Below are 20,204 nucleotides of genomic sequence, written 5' to 3' on the forward strand. Positions count from 1 at the left end.
TCTCTGTTGGCAATGGAAGACTTCTGAAGGTAAATTAACTGATATGATACGGCATTTAATTTTGGTTTCTTTTTGGAAGAATATTGTGACATAAGTAGATGATAAATGCTTTCAACTTAAAACATTATTTTGAACTGTATTCCAAAATTATAGAACTTGATTGATTTTGAGAAATATTGGTTAAAACAGGCATGGGGAATAGCCAAGAGGATTATATTGAGAGATACTACTACTCTGGATATCAAAGACTGGAATCAAGAAATGTATAATTTATCCATTTTTGAAAAAACTATTTTTTCTACTAATTGAAAAATGTCACAATAAGTTTCCCTTTGGCATAGACGTATTGGGCTTGATGAATCCAAGGCTGGGGTTAAAATCACTGGAAGAAACATTAACAATCTCAGATATGCAGATGATACCACTTTGATGGCTGAAAGTGAGGAGGAACTGAGGAGCCTTATGATGAAGGTGAAAGAAGAAAGTGCAAAAGCTGGCTTGCAGCTAAACCTCAAAAAAACCAAGATTATGGCAACCAGCTTGATTGATAACTGGCAAATAGAGGGAGAAAATGTAGAAGCAGTGAAAGACTTTGTATTCCTAGGTGCAAAGATTTCTGCAGACAGGAAATCAGAAGACATTTAATTCTTGGGAGGAGAGCAATGACAAATCTTGATAAAATAGTTAAGAGCAGAGATATCACATTGACAACAGAGGTCTGCATAGTTAAAGCAATGGTATTCCCAGTAGTAACATATGGCTGCGAGAGCTGGACCATAAGGAAGGCTGAGAGAAGGAAGATAGATGCTTTTGAACTGTGGTGTTGGAGGAAAATTCTGAGAGCGCCTTGGACTGCAGGAAGATCAAACCAGTCCATCCTCCAGGAAATAAAGCCAGACTGCTCACTTGAGGGAATGATATTAAAGGCAAAACTGAAGTACTTTGGCCACATAATGAGAAGACAGGACACCCTGGAGAAGATGCTGATGCTAGGGGGAGTAGAAGGCAAATGGAAGAGGGGCCGACCAAGGGCAAGATGGATGAATGATATTCTAGAGGTGACAGACTTGACCTTGGGGGAGCTGAGGGTGGCAACAACCAACAGGAAGCTCTGGCGTGGGCTGGTCCATGAAGTCACGATGAGTCGGAAGTGACTGAACGAATAAACAACAACAAAACAAGATTTGTCCAGCAAACCAAACTTGTATTTGTCCAATGAAAGTGCAAGGCCGTTTACTAAACTGAATGAGGGTATCAGTTTTAACCCTAACATAATCTGTCTTCTACAAAGAGAAAATTATTCTGATCTTTAAAAAGAAAAAAAGGGAGAGAAAACTAAGTGTGTCAGCCCTTGGTAAATGTCTCAGCTCAAAGCATATATAATAGTTTAAACATAATAAATCAGTATCTTGTTCATTATTGTTTGTTCAATATTTGTCTAAATCCAGCAGTATGTTAAAAACCTCTCTCTTTTTTCATTCCTTTAAAAAATCCCTGGGGGAATGCCAAAATGATGATATAATGGATATCAAAGGGGCTGAGTTGGGTGGGACACACAAAAGTCAGGCAATAGAAAAGAATTACAGCCTTTGCTTTTTGATTTGTTCTTTGCTTTTTCTTCCTTTGTTCCTATATCTTTTTAGATATAACCCTTCAGGAAAATGAACCATTTTGCTGATTATTTCTGCAATCTCAGAACTTTGAATAGCTTTAAAAATGACTTTTTTTTTTCAACTAGCTCTTTCTTAACTTGAGATAAAAAGGAAATGAAACTGCTGTCTTAAGGACTGCTTTGATTATTTTCCTGAATATGTTCCTCTAATATACACATTTTATAGATAGACCCTTTGGAAGAAGAATAGGCTACTAATTATTTTGCTGACTATACACTTACTGAGAGAGAAGCTGTCATTGTTAGCAAGGTTTCTATGAGCGTACACATGTTGAAATACATTTGTGTGAATGTTTGCATGTGATTAAGCCCACATGTGTAGTTATTTTTCCACAACTGTATTTATTATTTATGCAGGGAAAAATCTGAGTCATTTCTAAAATGACATAGGCAACTTGGCTGGAACATTACTGATAGAACCATGAAGCACTAACCAAATCTTTGTACTAGAAGTTGTTGACATGAGTCACCTTACCTGACAAATACATTTTGGATGCCTTGGTGATTGGAATATGGAACAAAATTTTATATGAAAAAATATATCATGAATCATTTGAAGTTAGTTTTTTTTTTTTTTAAAGAATTACTTCAAAGAGGCTAACAAAAATAAACTGGTACAACATTTTAAAACAGTGATAATATTTAAAAGCAATGGTAATCCAACAGAATAGTCAGAAGTTTATTAAATAAAACCAGCAGAGGCAGTGGAAAGGTGTCATGTGGTTGCCTTTCATTTAAAAACTGCACATTTAAAGCCAAATCTAAGTTTGGGCAGCAAGGGTTCTTTCCCATGTGGCCACTGGCCTAGCTCAGAAAGAGGAATCATCCAGAGGAAAGCCTGTGTACCTGTTCCAGTGTTTCTCAACCTTGGCAACTTGAAGATGTGTGGACTTCAACTCCCAGAATTCCCCAGCCAGCATGCTTGATATTTTAAGAAATTATGTCATTTCTCTCATGTGATGCACCATCCCCGTTCATTGAATGAAAAGCATCTTCTACATGCAGCGCTGTATCTTTGAATGTAACTCTATATTCTTTAAGCACCTTATATTTTCTGTTTTTATTACATCTTAAGCTTCTTCTTTCCTTCCCTTCCCTTTTTTAATCTTTTAAGTTACAGCATAAGCTCATTGGAAAGGAGTTACAAAGTTCCAACAAACCCTGGTTTCTTTCTACGACGTGGAACCATCCCCTCTTGTCCCAAAAAGTTTCTGTGGACCCACAGTGGAACGAAGTAGCAACTTTTCCCTTTGCTTTAAACATAGTGTATTGAAGCAACAATGCTACAGGAAAGAAGGAGGGAAGGGGAAGGAGGGAAATGCTGACGCTTGCCAGTACTGTGTACTGTGGTATATATTATTTTCTCTTGCTTTGTAAGGGCTAATATCTAAATTGGCTTTGGGTGACAAATCTTTTTTCTGCCATGAACTCACTTACAGGGAAATTACTTGTCACTGAGGCACATTACTTTGCCTTCATTGCAATGGCTGCTGTTATCTATGGATTTTCAGCTCAGTTCAAAAGAACAACTTGGGGCAGTTATCTTGCTTGTGATGGTTGCCTACTCTTGCTGAAGAATAATATTTCAAATTTCTACATTTTTGCTGCCAAATTGTGGCAATGTATTATGCAGGGCTCTGGGACTATAAGAAGGAAGGCTGGGGACCACATGTAATCTTTGGCCCAGAAGTTATCCTTTATTGCTATTAAAGAGCAATATAAACAAGAGGCTTGTTTAATACTGGAGAAAGTGTATCACCTATTAAACTGTGTAGTTTGGCATGCCCAATAAAAGTCCCACATATCTCAGTGGTTGAATCACATCAACGGCCTGTGGAGGAATCAGTATTCCTTAAGTTGGGGGAAAAGAAATCTAAGTGTAGAGATGAGTCTCTGTCTCTCTCTGTCTCTATCTATCTATCTATCTATCTATCTATCTATCTATCATCTATCATCTATCTATTTTTGTGGCTTTGAGTTGACTCCTTCCTGGTGACTGCCTGGACTAGTCCCTGCAGTTTTCTTGGCAAGGTTTTTTAGAAGTGGTTTGCTCTTGCCTGCTTCCTAGGGCTGAGAGAGAGTGACTGGCCCAAGGTCACCCAGCTGGCTTCATGGCTAGGGTGGGACTAGAACACACGCACTCCCAGTTTCTAGTCTGGCGCCTTAACCACTATACCAAACTGGCTCAAAAACACACACACACACAAATGAGGTTTATTAAAATTAAAATGTGAATTAAATAAGTGCTTCTTCTATATTTATCAAAAAGAGGCCATGGGAACCCAAGATCTGTATATCGTCTCTTTTCTGTAGTCTCCTCAAAACTATTCCGAAGGAGAAACACTGTATGAATGTAATGGGAGTTCATTCTTCAGTAAGTCTCAGAAACAATACCACAAGAACCATAATGAGAGACTAGGCAGAACACCTAACTTCTGCAGATAAACAGGTTCATAAAATGCCATGAGACGTATGGACAAACAAACTGTACTAAACTATCCAAGGAGCAGATTCAGAACACAAAGTGATAGTGAAAAGTGATTTGTTAACTATTCAAAACAGCTATGGAAATCTGCTTGTACACATGTGTGTTCTCTCTCTATATATATATGTATATATATATTTCAAATTTCTGTCACTGCCCATCTCCCCCAAAGGGGGACTCTGGGTGGTTTACAACACAATAAACAAATTAAAACCATAAAACATAGATTGCAATACAAAATATCATTATAAATAGATAAATATAGGAGCCATGTGGCGAAAAGCTCTCATTCAACGGGGAGGGCACTACGGCACCAACCATCCCCAGGAAGAGCTATTGCCCTTCCCATCCCAAGCAAGGCAGTAGAACCAGGTTTTTAAATTCTTCCGGAAGTCTGGGAACGAAGGTGTCTGCCTCACCTCCGGGGGCAAGATATTCCAAAGGGTGGGCACCCTTTATATATATATTCCAGAAATATTGGAGCAAGCATCCATTTTCTTGTGTCATCATGCACAAATACATAAATAGGTAGGTTGTTGCCCAAACTCCATATGAAAGACCTCAGAAAGGAAGCCAGTTTGTGCTTTCTGCCATAGATTGCTGAAATTTGCCAAGATACATTAAACCTCACTTCTTAACAATATCTACAGCTACAGTAAAGCCTAATTTTATTAGACCTTGCTGCAATGCAATGGACCAAATTTCTGTTGTGCTTTATGCAATTTGCATAATGACATAATTGTCATGCCTGCAATGCTGCACTTGTCAATTGAAAGGCCATTCCTGAATGGACATCCCTTCCCTGATGTTAGATCTTCAAAATGAAGCTTTGCCGTACTTTCATTCTCATCCCTGTCTGCAGTCAGCATCTGCAGTAATCTTTGCACCTAGAAATACAAAGTCTTTCACTGCCTCTATGTTTTCTCCCTCTATTTGCCAGTTATCAATCAAGCCGGTTGCCATAATCTTGGTAGAGGAGATTTGCTACCTCATTTAGGAGATTATCTTGCAATCCAAGGCACTCTCAGGATTTTCCTCCAACACCACACTTCAAAAGCATCGATCTTCCTTCTCTCAGCCTTCCTTATGGTCCAGCTCTCGCAGCCATATGTTACTACGGGGAACATCATTGCTTTAACTATGCGGACCTTTGTTGTCAGTGTGATGTCTCTGCTCTTAACCATTTTATCGAGATTTGTCATTGCTCTTCTCCCAAGGATTAAGCGTCTTCTGATTTCCTGACTGCAGTCAGCATCTGCAGTAATCTTTGCACCCAGAAATACAAGGTCTTTCACTGCCTCTACATTTTCTCCCTCTATTTGCCAGTTATCAATCAAGCTGGTTGCCATAATCTTGGTTTTTTTGAGGTTTAGCTGCAAGCCAGCTTTTGCACTTTCTTCTTTCACCTTCATCATAAGGCTCCTCAGTTCCTCTTCGCTTTCAGCCATCAAAGTGGTATCATCTGCACATCTGAGATGGTTAATGTTTCTTCCAGCAATTTTAACCCCAGCCTTGGATTCCTCAAGCCCAGCATGAATGAATAACTTTATTGATCTTGTAGTGTGATAAAATAAATCACAAACTGGGGTTTAGTGATAAAATTATTGCCCTGAACTTTTTACCGATGGGCAAGCTGGTTGGCTGCTGCATGAGACATCTGATCACCTAAGCAGCAAGGGTTCCATAGTTAGGTCTAAGGTGTTTCCTGCTGAAAAGATCTGCTAATGCAGAACAAACACGTGCCATTTTTCAGACAGCAGCTTTTGCTGAATCAGGAAATTAATTCAACCATCTGAAAAATTATAGTGTTACTTTGCCAGTGAGATTTAGATGTATATAAATCCAAGCAGTTACACACACACACACACACACACACACACACACACTTTATTATGGAGTTTCCTAGCGTGTGATGTATTATTTATGACTTTATTGTTACTGTTGTATAATTTTCCACTTGTTCTTCTTTTCCTTTGCTTTAAATTCTTTGATCTTCTATTTAGAAATTCTTTTGTCAATATTATGTCATGAAATTATTGCTAATCTTGAGACATCACTAAAAAGAAAAGGCTCTGTTGGTCACAGTAAGGCAATATTGCATTTATTTCAAAGATAACAGGATTCTGTTCATACTTATTTTTTTAAAGAAGGTTCTAGGGATCATCATCAATTTAATATTTCACTTTCAAAGAATTAGAGTTATGGTTGTGGAGATGAAGACATATGATAAGGTTTTGTAGAACTATCCATACAATTTAGCCCTACAGAATTATCATTATCCAACCATCATTCAGAAATCACTATAAGCTGAAATCTAAAAAGCAATTTTCTTCTGTCTGGTGTTCACCAGATAAGTGGGGCACTGCAGTCCCTGAATCCCTGGCCAGCATGGCTGTTTACAAACACAACATGCCCATTTACTTACTCAATAGGCCAATAGGCTGTCTTTAGATTTAGTTCTATTCTCAAGACAGGTTTTGATCACATTGCTTTCTTTACATTTAGAAGTTCTTACAAACAATGCACGTTTCAAGCCGTGCTTCATGGAAATACATCAGTGTCTAAATGTTACCTTCCAGGTTCACATAAATATTAAGCAAATCTTTGCCAGCATATTGTGAGCAGCAGGAGATGCCCTGAAGTAGCAGAAGGTCTAAGTTATGAAGTCAGAGGTCAGTTTTCTGTTTCTTTTATGATTCAAGTGATTGTAGGGAGCTCATGTAGCAATGCTGAGTAGGAAAAGACAACCTGATGTCAAGCAATGTGTATACACTGATGCTACCAGCTGAGCACAGACCTATTGAGTAGGTAGCAGCAATCCATGGAGACCCAAGGTTGGAGGCCCAAGCACCAAACCTGTATCTCCAAGTTCTGAGAGAGCTCCCCATTGACTTCACTGCTGCTGGGCAATGCCTTCTAGGAGGGATAGCAGTTCCCCCTTCCCCAGGTCCATCCATGCTAAGCCATATTTTGTTGGATCATCAGTTTAATCAGTGGCCAAGTTCAAACAGAATCTTGAGCCCAAACCAAAGCAACCATTTGTTGGCTTTGCAAGATATGGAACTCCCAGGCTTCAAAGACCTGCAGCAAGTCTTTGAAACGATGGATATAGTTCATCAAAAGTGAGTTAAGTTCCACTAAAATCAGTGGATTTAAAGTGCAGCCTTAAAAAGGAAAGACTTAATTCCCACTGATTTGAAGGGCCCAGAGGGTCCCCAAAACTTGGGCAGCCCAAATTAATCCCTCTACACCATACTAGAAAGTTAATGTTATTATTGTCTCCCCACTTTAGTGACTCAGCTATTTTTATTTCTGGTGTTATTCTCATGTTTAATTTTCTAGGTTGTTTTTGTTGTTATTGGGTATGCTATATGTGACTGGTCAATGGCTATAAACAAACTTTACTTAGTTACACTGATTTGAATGGAATATTAGACAACTTTACTTGTGCCTGTAGTTTGCTTCTTCTGATGGAAGAACCCTGCTTAGGCTGTGATAGGAGTATGGAAGTTTCCTGCTGGCATTACATCTCATCTGTGATGTCTCCTTTTACACACAACAGCTGCAATATCTCTGGGATGTGTATCAGTCTTACTACATGTTAAATAACTTTCTGAACTGTGTTCCGTGAGAGAATGTAACAGAGAGTGGTAAAGGCAATGTTTTTAACTATCTTGCCTAAAGAAGAATTTATAACTGAATAGCTTGCAACTATTATATAGTTCTGAGTGGCCTAATGAAAGTATTGCTTCTGTGGATTGTCAATAAGAGAATATGTTATTGAGAAAACCTAGAAAGTACTTTCCATACCAGCTTATTATTTTCGTGTTTTTCCAGCTGAAGCATAACCTCTGCAGTAATGTATTGGCATCATAAACCCAGGAAATGGGAATCCCCCAGTAATGCAACACAGTGGCCTCTTGGTGGCACCAGAGAGCTATCTGTGTAACACGTGTCTGCCCCCCCCCCCCCGCATTGTTTCTGTATAAAGATTTAATCTAATAAAAAATGTATTTACCCAGCCATTACTGAATCCTGCTTTCTGAAAAGCTAGCAGTATTGTAAATAAAATCTACAATATAAATTTAATTTACATATGTAGAAAACTGAAAATATCCCTCTTGGGGCAATTCTGTTTATTTTCCATAGAAAAAATACGTGTAGAGATACATGCACACAAAATACTACAGTATAATGCAAAATTCATGTAAATTTCCAGAACAGATCTATGAACGACTCAAATCTACAACAGTTTGTTGTGTTCCCAATGTGATACATTTTATGACCGCAGCAATGTCAACCAAGAACTTTACAAGGGAAACAACCTTCAGATACGGGCTGCAGTGCAAGTTAGTGTCCTTTGAATTAGTCTTGTCTCAGTTTTGTTCTATCTCAGGTTTTACATGTGAATTGACTCATTCCAGAATGCATAAGGTTTAAGAGCAAGCATAACTTGCTCATTATGTGTGACTTGCCATTAACCCTTCACATATACAAGCAGAGTAAACAGGGGTGGCTCACTCCCCTCTAAAATTCAGATTTGTACTGACAGCTTTTTCCATAGTTCAGTAACCTGAGCGCAACCCAAAATGATAACTATGTGGCTCCCCTGGCCATTCAATAGCATGGAAGAAATTGTGAAGATTTGACTAGAGGAAGACAGAGAAGGAAGAACTGGAGTCTGCAGGAGCAAGCTGGAAAGTAAGCAGAATAGTGGGTCATTCATTGTATTCCTTAATAGTAAACAACAAAGTATGTACTATGAATATATTCAACTTGTAATGTGGTTTCTCCACCCAAACCCTATTAGGTCTTCCATAAATGGCTAGCCACCTAAAAAAAAGCATTATGAATCTTTAAAAACATTATTTAATACCTTAGAAAAAACTCTGGTCTGTTTTTCTAATTCAAAGGGAAACACATTCTGCTTTCAAGTACTCTGTTGAGTTTGAGTAAATTACCAATGGCATTTTAAAGATCATACACTGAAAGATTTTTTTAGTTATACAATGAAGCTGAACTCTTCTATCCAGTTTTCTTGAAATTATAGGTGATTTCTATCTTCTTCATTTTCAACAGCAAGCTTGGAAGGACTATAATAGAAAACAAATACAAGCATGCATGGAATAATCAAAGTGTATTTTGGTAAAGACCAAAAGGCCACTCCAGTTAGGAATACTGTAATGAGAGATGTGGTCACCATCTTGGGCGAGGAAGGTCTAAACTATTTGCACATGAAAGATAATAGCAAGCCATAAGTGACTGACGTGCTTGTGCTTGTACAGTTGTCTAAAATCATTAATTTCAACTGTGAGAAATTATGGGTCAGTCTTTCAAAAGTAGAGGACTGAATCCTGGCATTTTTCCCACTTTTCAATTCCATTGAACTGAAATACAGAAAGGATTAAACATCTATATAATTCTTTCATTTAAATCAGGAAGGGTTTCAGGCATAAAATCTAAAAGACATCACATACAAGGAACAGGAAATGGGGAGGAAGGGAAGAAAATGCCATATCAGGACCAGTTCTGACTTAAATAATGCTCTTACAATTCAGGCAATCAATAACTAATTGGGAGATGGGGAGCCAAATGGTGTTTCTTTACTGCTATTTTGACATTATGCTATTTTCACATTTTTCAACTTGAATTATGCCCTGCAATGGGATTGCTTTGGTAAACAAGGCTAAAAATTCTAACTTTCAGCATATGTCATAGGCACTCTCATGGGACAGGCTGCCATAGTGGGTGTGGCCAATCACAAAATATCCATTTATCAGAAGGCAACATGGTGAGATTACTCCATTCCCTCCCTTTTAGCTCCTAAGATTCTCTTGACCATCTCAGCTTCTCTTTGTTCTGTTTTTTCTGGGCAGATGGGCACATCTCTAGGTGAAGCATGGAGCTGAAGTCACCCCCACCCCCATTTTAATTATTAAAACAATCTAATGAAATAAAATCACATGGGGCATGGAGCTGATAAGGGTCAGGACAACCATCAACAAGAACTTTGGTGTCCATGGGTTCCGTGTTGGGAAGTGAAGCTCCAGGGATTTTGTACGCTGCCCAGAGTCCATCAAAGTTGGGCAGCTATAACACATTTGGATAAATAAATAATAAATAGTGGAATTATCTATGTTAGAAAGAAGATCAGTCCTTTCCTACTCTATTTAGATTTTTCTTCACAGCCATTACATAGAAAGATCCAGACCAAAATTAATGCAGAATCCAAACCAAATTAATTTTATGAGTGATTATATCTCCAAATATATCATTGAGCCCAACAGGATCTTCTGTTTCCTCCAGAGGCAGTAGATAATAACCATTTCATCACTGGAACAACTCTGTCGGATGACACTGAACTGATAAAATTGTGGTGGAAAAGTCAACTCTTTCGTCATTTTTCCTGTAGAAGAGGAACCAAATTTGCTCTCACCTGAGTTCAGTCAGCTTCAGTCTGAGTTTACCTGCTCTCTCTTGCTCTCTCACTATTGTCTCTGCAGCTTCATCACTTCAAGCTAATAGTAGTAGCACTACTAATAATAAGCAAGTACAGTGAATTCCAGTCAGCAAGAGAAGGTACTTCAGAGCCATTAAGATATCAGCCATGGATCTTAAATACTGATTAGCTCTCTGTAGTATCCAAAAGCAAGAACAAATAAAAATAGTTCAGCAAAGGTCTGGGTGGAAGAAAAGCAGACCTTTGGCTCTGATCAAACAAAATCAGTAGCCCGTGTATTTCCAAGGATTTCTGAAGGTGTACATCAACATTAAGATTTATAAATGCATACCAATGTTTTTGTGTTGATATTTTAAAAGTCCACTTCCATTAAATCCTCTTCTTTTAACTTTCTTTACTTCATTTTCTCATCAAGCAACAGTAACTTGGGTTTCTTTTTCAGCTTTAGAGGAAGAAATAGTAAAAAAAAAATGCACATCACACTACATACACAGCAAGTTAGTTCTTCAATTGGAGTCAATACGTACTCTTACTAAAATATAAACCTTGCTTATCACTTAAAGAATTCTGAGGCATGTGGATAACAAATTCATATTTGCTACTTACATTATTTCAGTTACATCGATTACTGGCAATTTATTTCTACATTTTCCTTTGTAATTATATACAAGTATTATTATTTTGTCACTCAAGAGTAACTATCATTATAGCTATATAGTATTTTCTCTATATACTCTCTCCAGAAAAAGTTACATAAAAACAATTATTTGCAACACTATGCATCAGGAAAAAATAGTGTTTCTAAAAACTTTATCAAAATGCTTTATTTCTTTAGCATATTTCAACCTTGAACCAACCAATTAAAAGCCCTTCCTTTAACATATTCAGGGTGTTTTCTAAAATGAACAAGTGTCCATTATCATCTGCTATGCAGTGTTTGGAAAAGCTTAAAGTCTTGAAAACACTTTCAAAATCCCATTTACCAAATATTGCAGGTATTACTCAGTATAGAACCTTTTGAAATTTTTAGAGATACATGGAAATTCCCATTATCACTCATAGCTGGCACAGAGAGCCTTAATTAGTCACTGCATATTCTGATTATTAACTACCCAGAGATGTTGGGAGTCAGGTGGCATATAAGTTTAAATCATCATCATCATCATCATCATTTTTGATATCTATCTATCTATTTTTATTTAAAAGTTTTGTATGGCTGCCCATCTTTGAACACAAGTCTGGGCAGCTCACAACAATAAAACCAACAAACAATGACAACCATAAAAATAAAACCCCAGCACCTCAGTCATCCTTCTTGGATGCCTCCAACAAAACAGGCTTCCATCCCACCCTCTCTCAGTGCCTGGGGGAAGAGCCAACTCTTTATGGCCTTTTCAGAATAGATGATGAAGTCTAACATGTTTATGAGGTTTCTAATACTTTTCTCATTATTTCTGTCTCCACAAACTGTAGATTTCCCATCTTGAGTGTTTTTATAGCCCTTGACTATATTGTTGCCCCAAGAGCTGATCCTTAACTTATTATTGATACTTAATACTGAAACTGTTATTCCAGATAAGTTAGGGAAATAGTTTAGCAGTTAAGATGTTCAAAAGTTGTAATGAAGACATCTTGTTAAAATATTCTATATACTTTGCATCTACACATATATTTAAACATACACATATGTGCCACTTGTACAGCACAGAACCTGCTATTGGCCTGCCCCATCCAAAAATATTAACAAGTGCTTCATTTTTTAGAAGCCACAGAGATTTTGATTTTAGTCTGTTAGCTTAAAAGTATTAAGAAAATCATGAAAAGCAGTGGTTTCACTACCAAAGTAACAATGTTCCATTTTAAAATGGGGTAAGATTATTACATTTTGCAATGAATCTTTCTTGAATAGCCTAGATCAGCTGTATAGAGGCAACATGGTATTTCCTAGCATTCTTACAATCCTACCCATCCTTCACCACTGGCCATGCTGGGTAAGTTCAAGCCTGAAACATTAGGTGATCACTAGGTTGCTTATCCCTGCAGCAATTTCACAGTACTGCTATTAGAGTTCATAGCCCTTTCAGAAATCACTGCAAATCACTTGATTTCTTAACATCCACAATCAAGATGTCTTTTTTAAAAAAAAAGTCTAACTAAAATAGCTACTATGATTGTGCTTTTTAAACTTAAAAAAAATGATTTGACCTGCAAACTGCTCTAAAGTTACACATTTTTATTAACTCCATTATAATCTTGCTGTTATTGGCAGTTGTCGTCAGCAACTTCTGTAACCTTAAATAAACTTACATGGAAATCCCACTGAAATGAGTAAAACAACTATCTGTGTAAATACTCCTGGAACTGAGAAGTAAACTAAAAACCCAAATTGAGTTACCCACAGATGGAACTTCCATGTAAATATTCTTTGAATTATAAATTCACTCCTTAATTTCTTTGAAAAATGGAAGTTCATGGTATTCAAAACACCCTTAAAAATGTTAAATGAACAGGACTACTTCAAGAGAACAGTACAGAAGATGGCAAATGGCTTTGGTCAATGTATAGCTCAAACTGATTAAAGGATCAATCCTTATTTAAGCTATTTGACAATAAGAGTTTGTATTAAGCTGTTCATATTATTCCACTGAATGTTATCTCAACATGCATCACATTGTCTATTGGATTCATAGTAGATAATGAAACACTTTTTGATGCATACCGGTTTATCGTGTGCTGGCAAAATTAAAACTGGTTTCCAACACTAAAATAAATTATCCAGCCTCAGTATTGACTGGAGTCATTGTGTAAGAAAAGCTTTACTATATTAGATTTACTTTAATTCCTACTGGTGAGCCTGATGTATTGGTGGAAATAAAGCAGTGCATTCATTACATGGCTTTGCATAAACTACTTTCTGGATTATGTAGGCACTTAATCTATAACCCTCCAAAAAAGATGTGCAAAGCAAATTAGCATAATTTGGGGAGGTTATAAGAATTTGGCACAATAGCAATAAGCATGTTTAAGAGAAAAGACACTATGGCTTGCACTCGGCTCTAAGAATTTTAAGACCACATATTCTATAAAGACAAATCCAAGTCTACCACTAGATGTTACTCTACAGAAAGGAGAGAACCCCAGAATTTGCAGTGCACAAACCAGCCTATGTCCTACTTTGGCCCAGCTGAAACAACTTGGGTAGAGAAATAAAAGAAAAGATAAATTCCATTTAAATCACTCTGTATGCAGATGTAAATGACAGCTAGTTTTATTATTTTTTTAATGACTTAAAAACACATGATGATGGGCCAAGAGTCACAGATCAGGTGTACAACCACATCAATACTTATCAAGAATTACGATTAGAAAGTGTCTCACAGATGGAGTCCAAAAATGACACTGGCATGGAAGATTTTACATCCATTTATTTCATCCCATGGCCATTTAAAGCATAATAGTCAATACATTTCTAACACTACAGAGAAATACCAGGGTGACCAGAGTATATATACAAGCCAAAAATAAAAAAAAAATATGGATAGCTGAGTAAGAGTATGTATTCAGAATGGAATCCATTGAACCTCATTCAGCTCAGATTTTGTTCTTCAGGGAACAAGGTGCTAATGTGCCACTCGCTCATAAAATAAGTGTAATTGCTTCTAAAGCAAGTTATACAGCTGAAAACAGAGGGAAGCAAGTTAAATGTAACACTAAATTTCACCTATAAACCTAGGAACAATGCTTCTTTGAATCAATTTCCATCCTCCAACAACATCAATACTCTGTTATTTGTTTTTACAAAAGCCCACTGTTTTATTAAGGCCTATTTTGCCCTGAGCAGCAAGGTGGAAATTAGCCCAAATGTCTAAACAGTTAAAAGGCAAGCACCAAGTGACTTTTATAGACAAATATAGCAATTATTGTTAACTTATGTATAGCTGGGAGTAATATACAAAAAGTATTGCTCATTCATTTGGTAGAACAAACACTTTTTTTTTTTTACTCTAGCCCAAACTTCCAGACAGATTGTGTAAAGTTAGGCACTGAAGTAATGTTGAAAACGGTTAAGAACTTGCATGTAAGATTGGACCTTTTGCTGTCTTGACACCTGAATTCCGGTGTCCCTGTTGGAAAACTCAGGCTTAGGCCCAAGACATTCCAAACAACCACAGCTAAAGTGTCAAGTCAACTCAAGCTAAGAAATAACAATCTAATATACTATAAGGCGATCCTCAAGGATTTGATTACATACATACCCATTCTAGCTGAAGTCAACTGGTGCAAACATGTTGTGAACACATTCTGGTCTCTCTTAATCCAGTTTCTCCCCAGAACTCAGTATTAGCCAATCAGGTGTCCACAGTGGCATGGCCAGTTTAAAATCCAATTCACATCTCTATTTAGAAGGCCTTAAAGATCTTCTTTCTACAGATAAAAGTTTTAATAGGGCCAGGAGACCATGCAATCTATACTACAGAAATTGAGAGTAATGTTGTGGCAAACAAGTGCCTTCTTTACACAAATTTAAACAATACAAATAATTGACTAAGCTATCAAGAGTATCCAGAAAAAGAAACACAGCCAAATTCTACATTTTATTCACATTTATTTTTTTGCTTTTAGTGTGCTCACAGAAAATTAGAACACCTTAAGCAGGAATTTAATAGCAATTTTGTAAGCAAAGTTACATTCCATCTCTAAGTCAAATTGGTCAAAGCTTCTCCAGTATTTACAAAAAACATGATAGACATGATGCTACACAAAAACCATTGCATCTGAAATTGTTTTTTTCTTTTTATTTTCAAAGACAACTGGAAAAAGAAAGCATTGTCTGCTGTCATCAAAAACATACCACAGTATAAACAGTAACCATTCCACTTATCACAGCTTGGTTGAGTTTAAAATAGTGTGTGGTTTTTGTTTCGTTTTGTTTTTTTGTTTTAAAGGTCCAAGATTACTGCAATTTTACAAAAAATGGGCAGGGTGGAAAAAGTTGCAAACTTAATGTGCTTCTGGATATCAAGATTTGTTTTTATACAATAGTCACAGTTAAAAACACCCTGCTGGTAATACATAATTACACTTTATTAAGGTCATAAACCAGCAATAAACAATAAAGCCTATACAACTTGTATTTCTACTTAATCACTGACTGGTACAGCTAACATGAGATAAGTGAAAGTTCCTATGGTTTAAATGAATTTCCTAAGACTATGATTTTTTTTTTTAAATCTGAGTATTGGATTTTTTTTCTTCTTTCTTAATCAAGACGTGTAGTGTTGTAAACCTTATAGAACATCTGCCTCACAAAATACATTGTAATAACTTTCTTTTTTTAAAAAAAGACTAACCCCTTATTTCCTGTGGCACATTTTCTTGGCAAATTATCTGCACCACTAATTCCCCATTGTGACCCCTATCACTTCATTTGCTATCCCTTATTGACTCCTCCATCTCCTTCATATATGGGCATGTCCATAGATTGACAGAGAAAAGAAAGTTTACATTTTGAATAAAGATGCGAAGTATGCAATAAACATTAATACTGATGTAAAAAAAGAGGAACAAGGCAAAGGGAGGCATTTAGTCTCTCCTCTACCAAGTTGGAATGGTGGTAACAGAATGATCTGAGATGGGATCTGTGGGTAGAGACAAAAAAAAGAGAGACATCTTTTAAATCAATCCCTGGTTGTAGACAAGTTCTCCAAAACCAGTACCTGGCACCACTCCAAACGAACAAACAGGGGGGAAGAAAAGTTCAATCATCTCAAAATCGCCATTTTTTGCGCTTCCTTTTTTACTCTGCCGACTCAGTGGGCGGAGCTTCCGGACTAGACTCGGAGGCAGCTTCCTGTGAAGGAGCCGCCGGCGCTGCTGCCACCGCTGCTGGCTCCTCTGCCTTGGCTGCCTCTGGGTTGGTTGAGGTGGCTTCGGGGGCAGCACTGGGGGCAGAAGCCGCTGGCGCCTCTTCGGCCTTCTCCTCGGGCTTCTGTTCTTCAGCAGCCGCGGCCTCCTCTCCTGCAGGCTTCTCTGGGGCAGTCTCTTCCAACGGGGCCTCCTGGGAGCCTCCGGTCTCCTCCTTGGTGTCCTCTGTGCTGCTCCCAGCGGCAGAGGCGGAAGGCGACCCCTCCGGGGCAGGCTTGGTCTCCTCCTGGCCCGCGGGCTCTGTGTCGGCCGCCGCGTCAACTTTCCCCCCTTCCGAAGCAGCCGCACCTTCATTCTCCACTCCTTCCCCAGACTCCTTTTTATTCTTTTTAAAAGAAAAGCCACTTAGCTTAAAAGATTTCTTGAAGGAAAAGCGCTTCTTTTTTTTTTTCGGGGTCTCATTACTGGACGATGGGGTGGCTCCCTCCTCAGTCTTGGAGGAGGACTCCCCTTCAGCGGGCGAGGCGGGCTCTGTGCTTTCCGGTTCGGCAGTCTCCTTTTCAGAAGCCGGCTCAGATGGGCTCTGCTCCTCCCTGACCGACTCCTCTGCTGGCGCACTGCCATTTGCCTGGACCTCCTCCTTGCTGGCCTCTGCAGCTGCTGGGGAGGCATCGCCATTCACCTTCACGTGGCCGTTCTCCTGGAAGATGAAAATGACTGCGTTATTGGGGGGTGCAAGCTCTCTTGGGCCTAGCACAAGGCAGCCTCCAGCTGGACTTCATCTCCCAGAAGCACATCTCCCCACTGGGGGATTCTGGGAGTTGAACTCCAATCCGGAAGGCACCAAGGGGAAAACACTGCCCACCACTTCTCCATAGCAGAAGTGGAGCAGCTCGGTCCTGGAACCCTGTCCCCAGTAGCCTCACTGTGATGTAGTGGTTAAGGCACCATGGAGACCCTAGGCACAAAGCCAGCTGGGTGACCTTGGGCCAGTCCCTCTCTCTCAGCCCTAGGAAGGAAACAATGGCAAGCCACTTCTGAAAAACCTTGCCAAGAAAACTGCAGGGACTTGGCCAGGCAGTCACTAGGAGTCAAGGATGACTCGAAGCCACCCCCCCCAAAAAAAACAACAACAACCAAGGATTGCAAGCTGTTAAGAGAGGCAGGGCAAGACCAAGTCAAATTCGTTGTTTGTAGCAGCACGCTGCCACAGACCTTCCCGCTGCTTTCACGGAGGAAAGCGCGTGACGTGTCGCCAAGGCTATGAAGGGAGAACACGCCACCCAGAGCCGAACCGAGCCGAGCCACGCCTCCAGCTCATCTCTTAAGTGGGCTACGCGGCGGGAAGACCGCGTCATCTCGAGACACATCGCACGGCCCTCGTCCGCGCTCCCCTTCCGCGACCGACCGCAGCCGCTACCAGCGAGCGTCCGCCTCTAGAGGGCACTGTGGCTCCGCCTTGCACAGCTCGAGGCCGACGGTGGGACAGCTCTGGAACAACGCTGAGGGAGGAGCGAGAAGAGCAAGCAAGGCGTCGCTCGCGCCTCGGCCACGATCGGCTCCAATGAGCGAACAAAGCTGCCCGTCGCTTCTCCCAAGCCCGCTTTCCTTTCTCCTATCACCTTCCTCAGTTCCAAAGCAGAAAACGGACAACCTCCTTTCCGCCTAGGTTTAATCAAGGCAAGAGGCGCTGCCGCCACTCACGGTCCCATCTGTTGCTCGCTCTGTCTCTGGGCTGAACGCGCCTCAAAGGTTCTTTCTGCAGCAACTACAGGGTGGCATATTGCGGCCAAGATGGCACTGGCCGAGAGCACGGGTGGGACAAGCCTAATGCCCCAGAGACACTGGAAGGAGCCCAAAGCGCCTGGACGCGGGGCTGGTCACAACACCCACGCAGGCACCAAAGCTGTCCCAGGTTCATCCCGTGACGAAGGACACACGCGAATCAGTTCCCCAGGAACTGCGCCAATTTACATTCGCACACGCAGCGCCTCTCCGCATTCTCATCCTAAACTCGCCGAATTCCAGAAAAGCAGCCGCGTTAAACTGGCTACAGCGAAAGGGAATTAAGAAGAGGCCACCAGAGTCCAAGCTTAAGCTATGAGCAAAGCCAGCCAGCAAGATGGAGAAGGACAGTTTACGCACGACAGCCCCTTCCTCGATACGCGGACAACTCTCCAGCGCCCTAACCTCAGTCTTGCTTTCAGGTATCTCCGGCTGTTCCATCAAGATCCAGTAGATCTCCCTCACGCGCCAAAGGCGGGGATGGGGGCAACAGCTTGTTAAAGTACTGGAAACCACGGGAGAGCACATTCAATCCTGCCATCAAAGCACATACATGCATACCCCCCCAAAAGGGGGGGGGGGATAAAGCATTCCTGCGGAGACCAGCTAGCAAAAGAGGATATCCTACAGTAGGCAAGCATCTTGCATTGTCCTCCTTCCCACTGCATTACACATACAACTGGTTCAAAAGAAAATCCCACATAGACACGGTGCCATAAAAAGCCACTCCTATTTGTTTTAAAGAGGGAGTTGTGATCAGTTGAACAGCCACGCGCCCCCTCCCCGAAAGAGAAAGGGGAAAGCAGAATAAACACTGCACTCAGCCCAGAAACCGGTAAGGATCCATTAGCCGCTCCTCTTCTTACCTGTCCGTTCGCCTTTGAGGGAGATGCAGCTACCGCTTCTCCGGGTTTTTCAGCAGCAGTAGTTTCGCCTTTTGCAGCGTTCTTAGAGAATTGGGCACCCATGCTGGTTTATTCAACAAAGAAACTCGGCAGATCCAAAAGAAGGCAAACAAAGAACAGTAGGTTCGTTCGTATAAGTGCTGGGTGACCAGCAGCCTGAAGAGCAGCGATACACACACACGCGCGCGCGCACACACACACACCAGTGGGGGAGGAGGGGGAAAAAGAGAAGAGAGCCGAATATGTTTAAATATATGCACTCCTTTTTTTAATAAAGCCGGAGAGGTCAAAAAAGGCAGCAGCAGAGGAAGAAAGGGGGGATAAAAAGGCAGGAAAATAGTCGAGCAAAAATATTAGAAGCCCAAGTTTAGTACAAAAAAAAGGAGAAGTAATAAAAAAAATCCCAGATTTGTAGCCGTACTGTAGACAAGGGGAAAATGGAGAAATCTCCCTGGTCGCTAATAAGATGCGGAGTCCAACGCCCAAGTGCACAGATGAATGGGCTTCCCAAGCACTGACGGCAGCCCCCACCCGCCGTCCACCAATCAACGCGCCGCCAGACAAAAGAGAGGGCGGGGCCTCCAATTGGAGCGAACAATGGAGCTGCGATTGCAATAATTTGAAATCGGCCTTGGACTGATAATTAATACTCCGAAGAACATAAATAAATTAGTGGCACTAAGACTTGTACTCTGATTTTTTGCTAAAAAGAAAAATCGAAGAATACACGGCGTTTACTGCCCCTACGGTAGTGATGATCAAACGCTTAGAAAAAAAAAGGGGGGGGGGAGGATTTTGACTTGCAGGGCTGGTAGCCTCTGTTTGGTGTCTTGAGTCTCTCCCCCTCCCCACCCCTGTTAAGTTAGAGACAATGGTTTGACTTGTGTGCGTTTGTGATTTCATTTTCTCGCCCCCGCTGCCGCCCCTTCTATTCCTCCTCCTGCCCGCTCCAGCTTCTCCAGGAAAAAAAAATCAACAGATAGGGAGGGTTGGTCCTTTCCCCCCTTTAATTCGTTGCAATTGTTGAATTCT

The 20,204-nt window shown here is 40.2% G+C and overlaps 1 protein-coding gene and 1 long non-coding RNA gene across 2 annotated transcripts; one reads left to right on the forward strand and one right to left on the reverse strand.

The window, feature by feature from the left end:
* Positions 1 to 6,579: 6,579 nt before the first annotated feature.
* On the forward strand, positions 6,580 to 8,182 carry LOC134488474 (uncharacterized). Its single transcript, XR_010066973.1, has 2 exons — positions 6,580 to 6,716; positions 7,880 to 8,182. It is a non-coding gene; the product is annotated as an uncharacterized LOC134488474 (long non-coding RNA).
* Positions 8,183 to 14,024: 5,842 nt separating this feature from the next.
* Positions 14,025 to 19,685, reverse strand: MARCKS (myristoylated alanine rich protein kinase C substrate). Its single transcript, XM_063310961.1, has 2 exons — positions 19,134 to 19,685; positions 14,025 to 17,182 (listed from the first exon to the last, which is right to left on the reverse strand). The coding sequence occupies exons 1-2, from the start codon at positions 19,233 to 19,235 to the stop codon at positions 16,415 to 16,417; spliced, it is 870 nt and encodes a 289-aa protein (XP_063167031.1). The 5' UTR covers positions 19,236 to 19,685; the 3' UTR covers positions 14,025 to 16,414.
* Positions 19,686 to 20,204: the final 519 nt, after the last annotated feature.

The sequence above is a fragment of the Candoia aspera genome, chromosome 1 (genome assembly GCF_035149785.1).
Source record: "Candoia aspera isolate rCanAsp1 chromosome 1, rCanAsp1.hap2, whole genome shotgun sequence".
Classification (NCBI taxonomy): Eukaryota; Metazoa; Chordata; class Lepidosauria; order Squamata; family Boidae; genus Candoia; species Candoia aspera.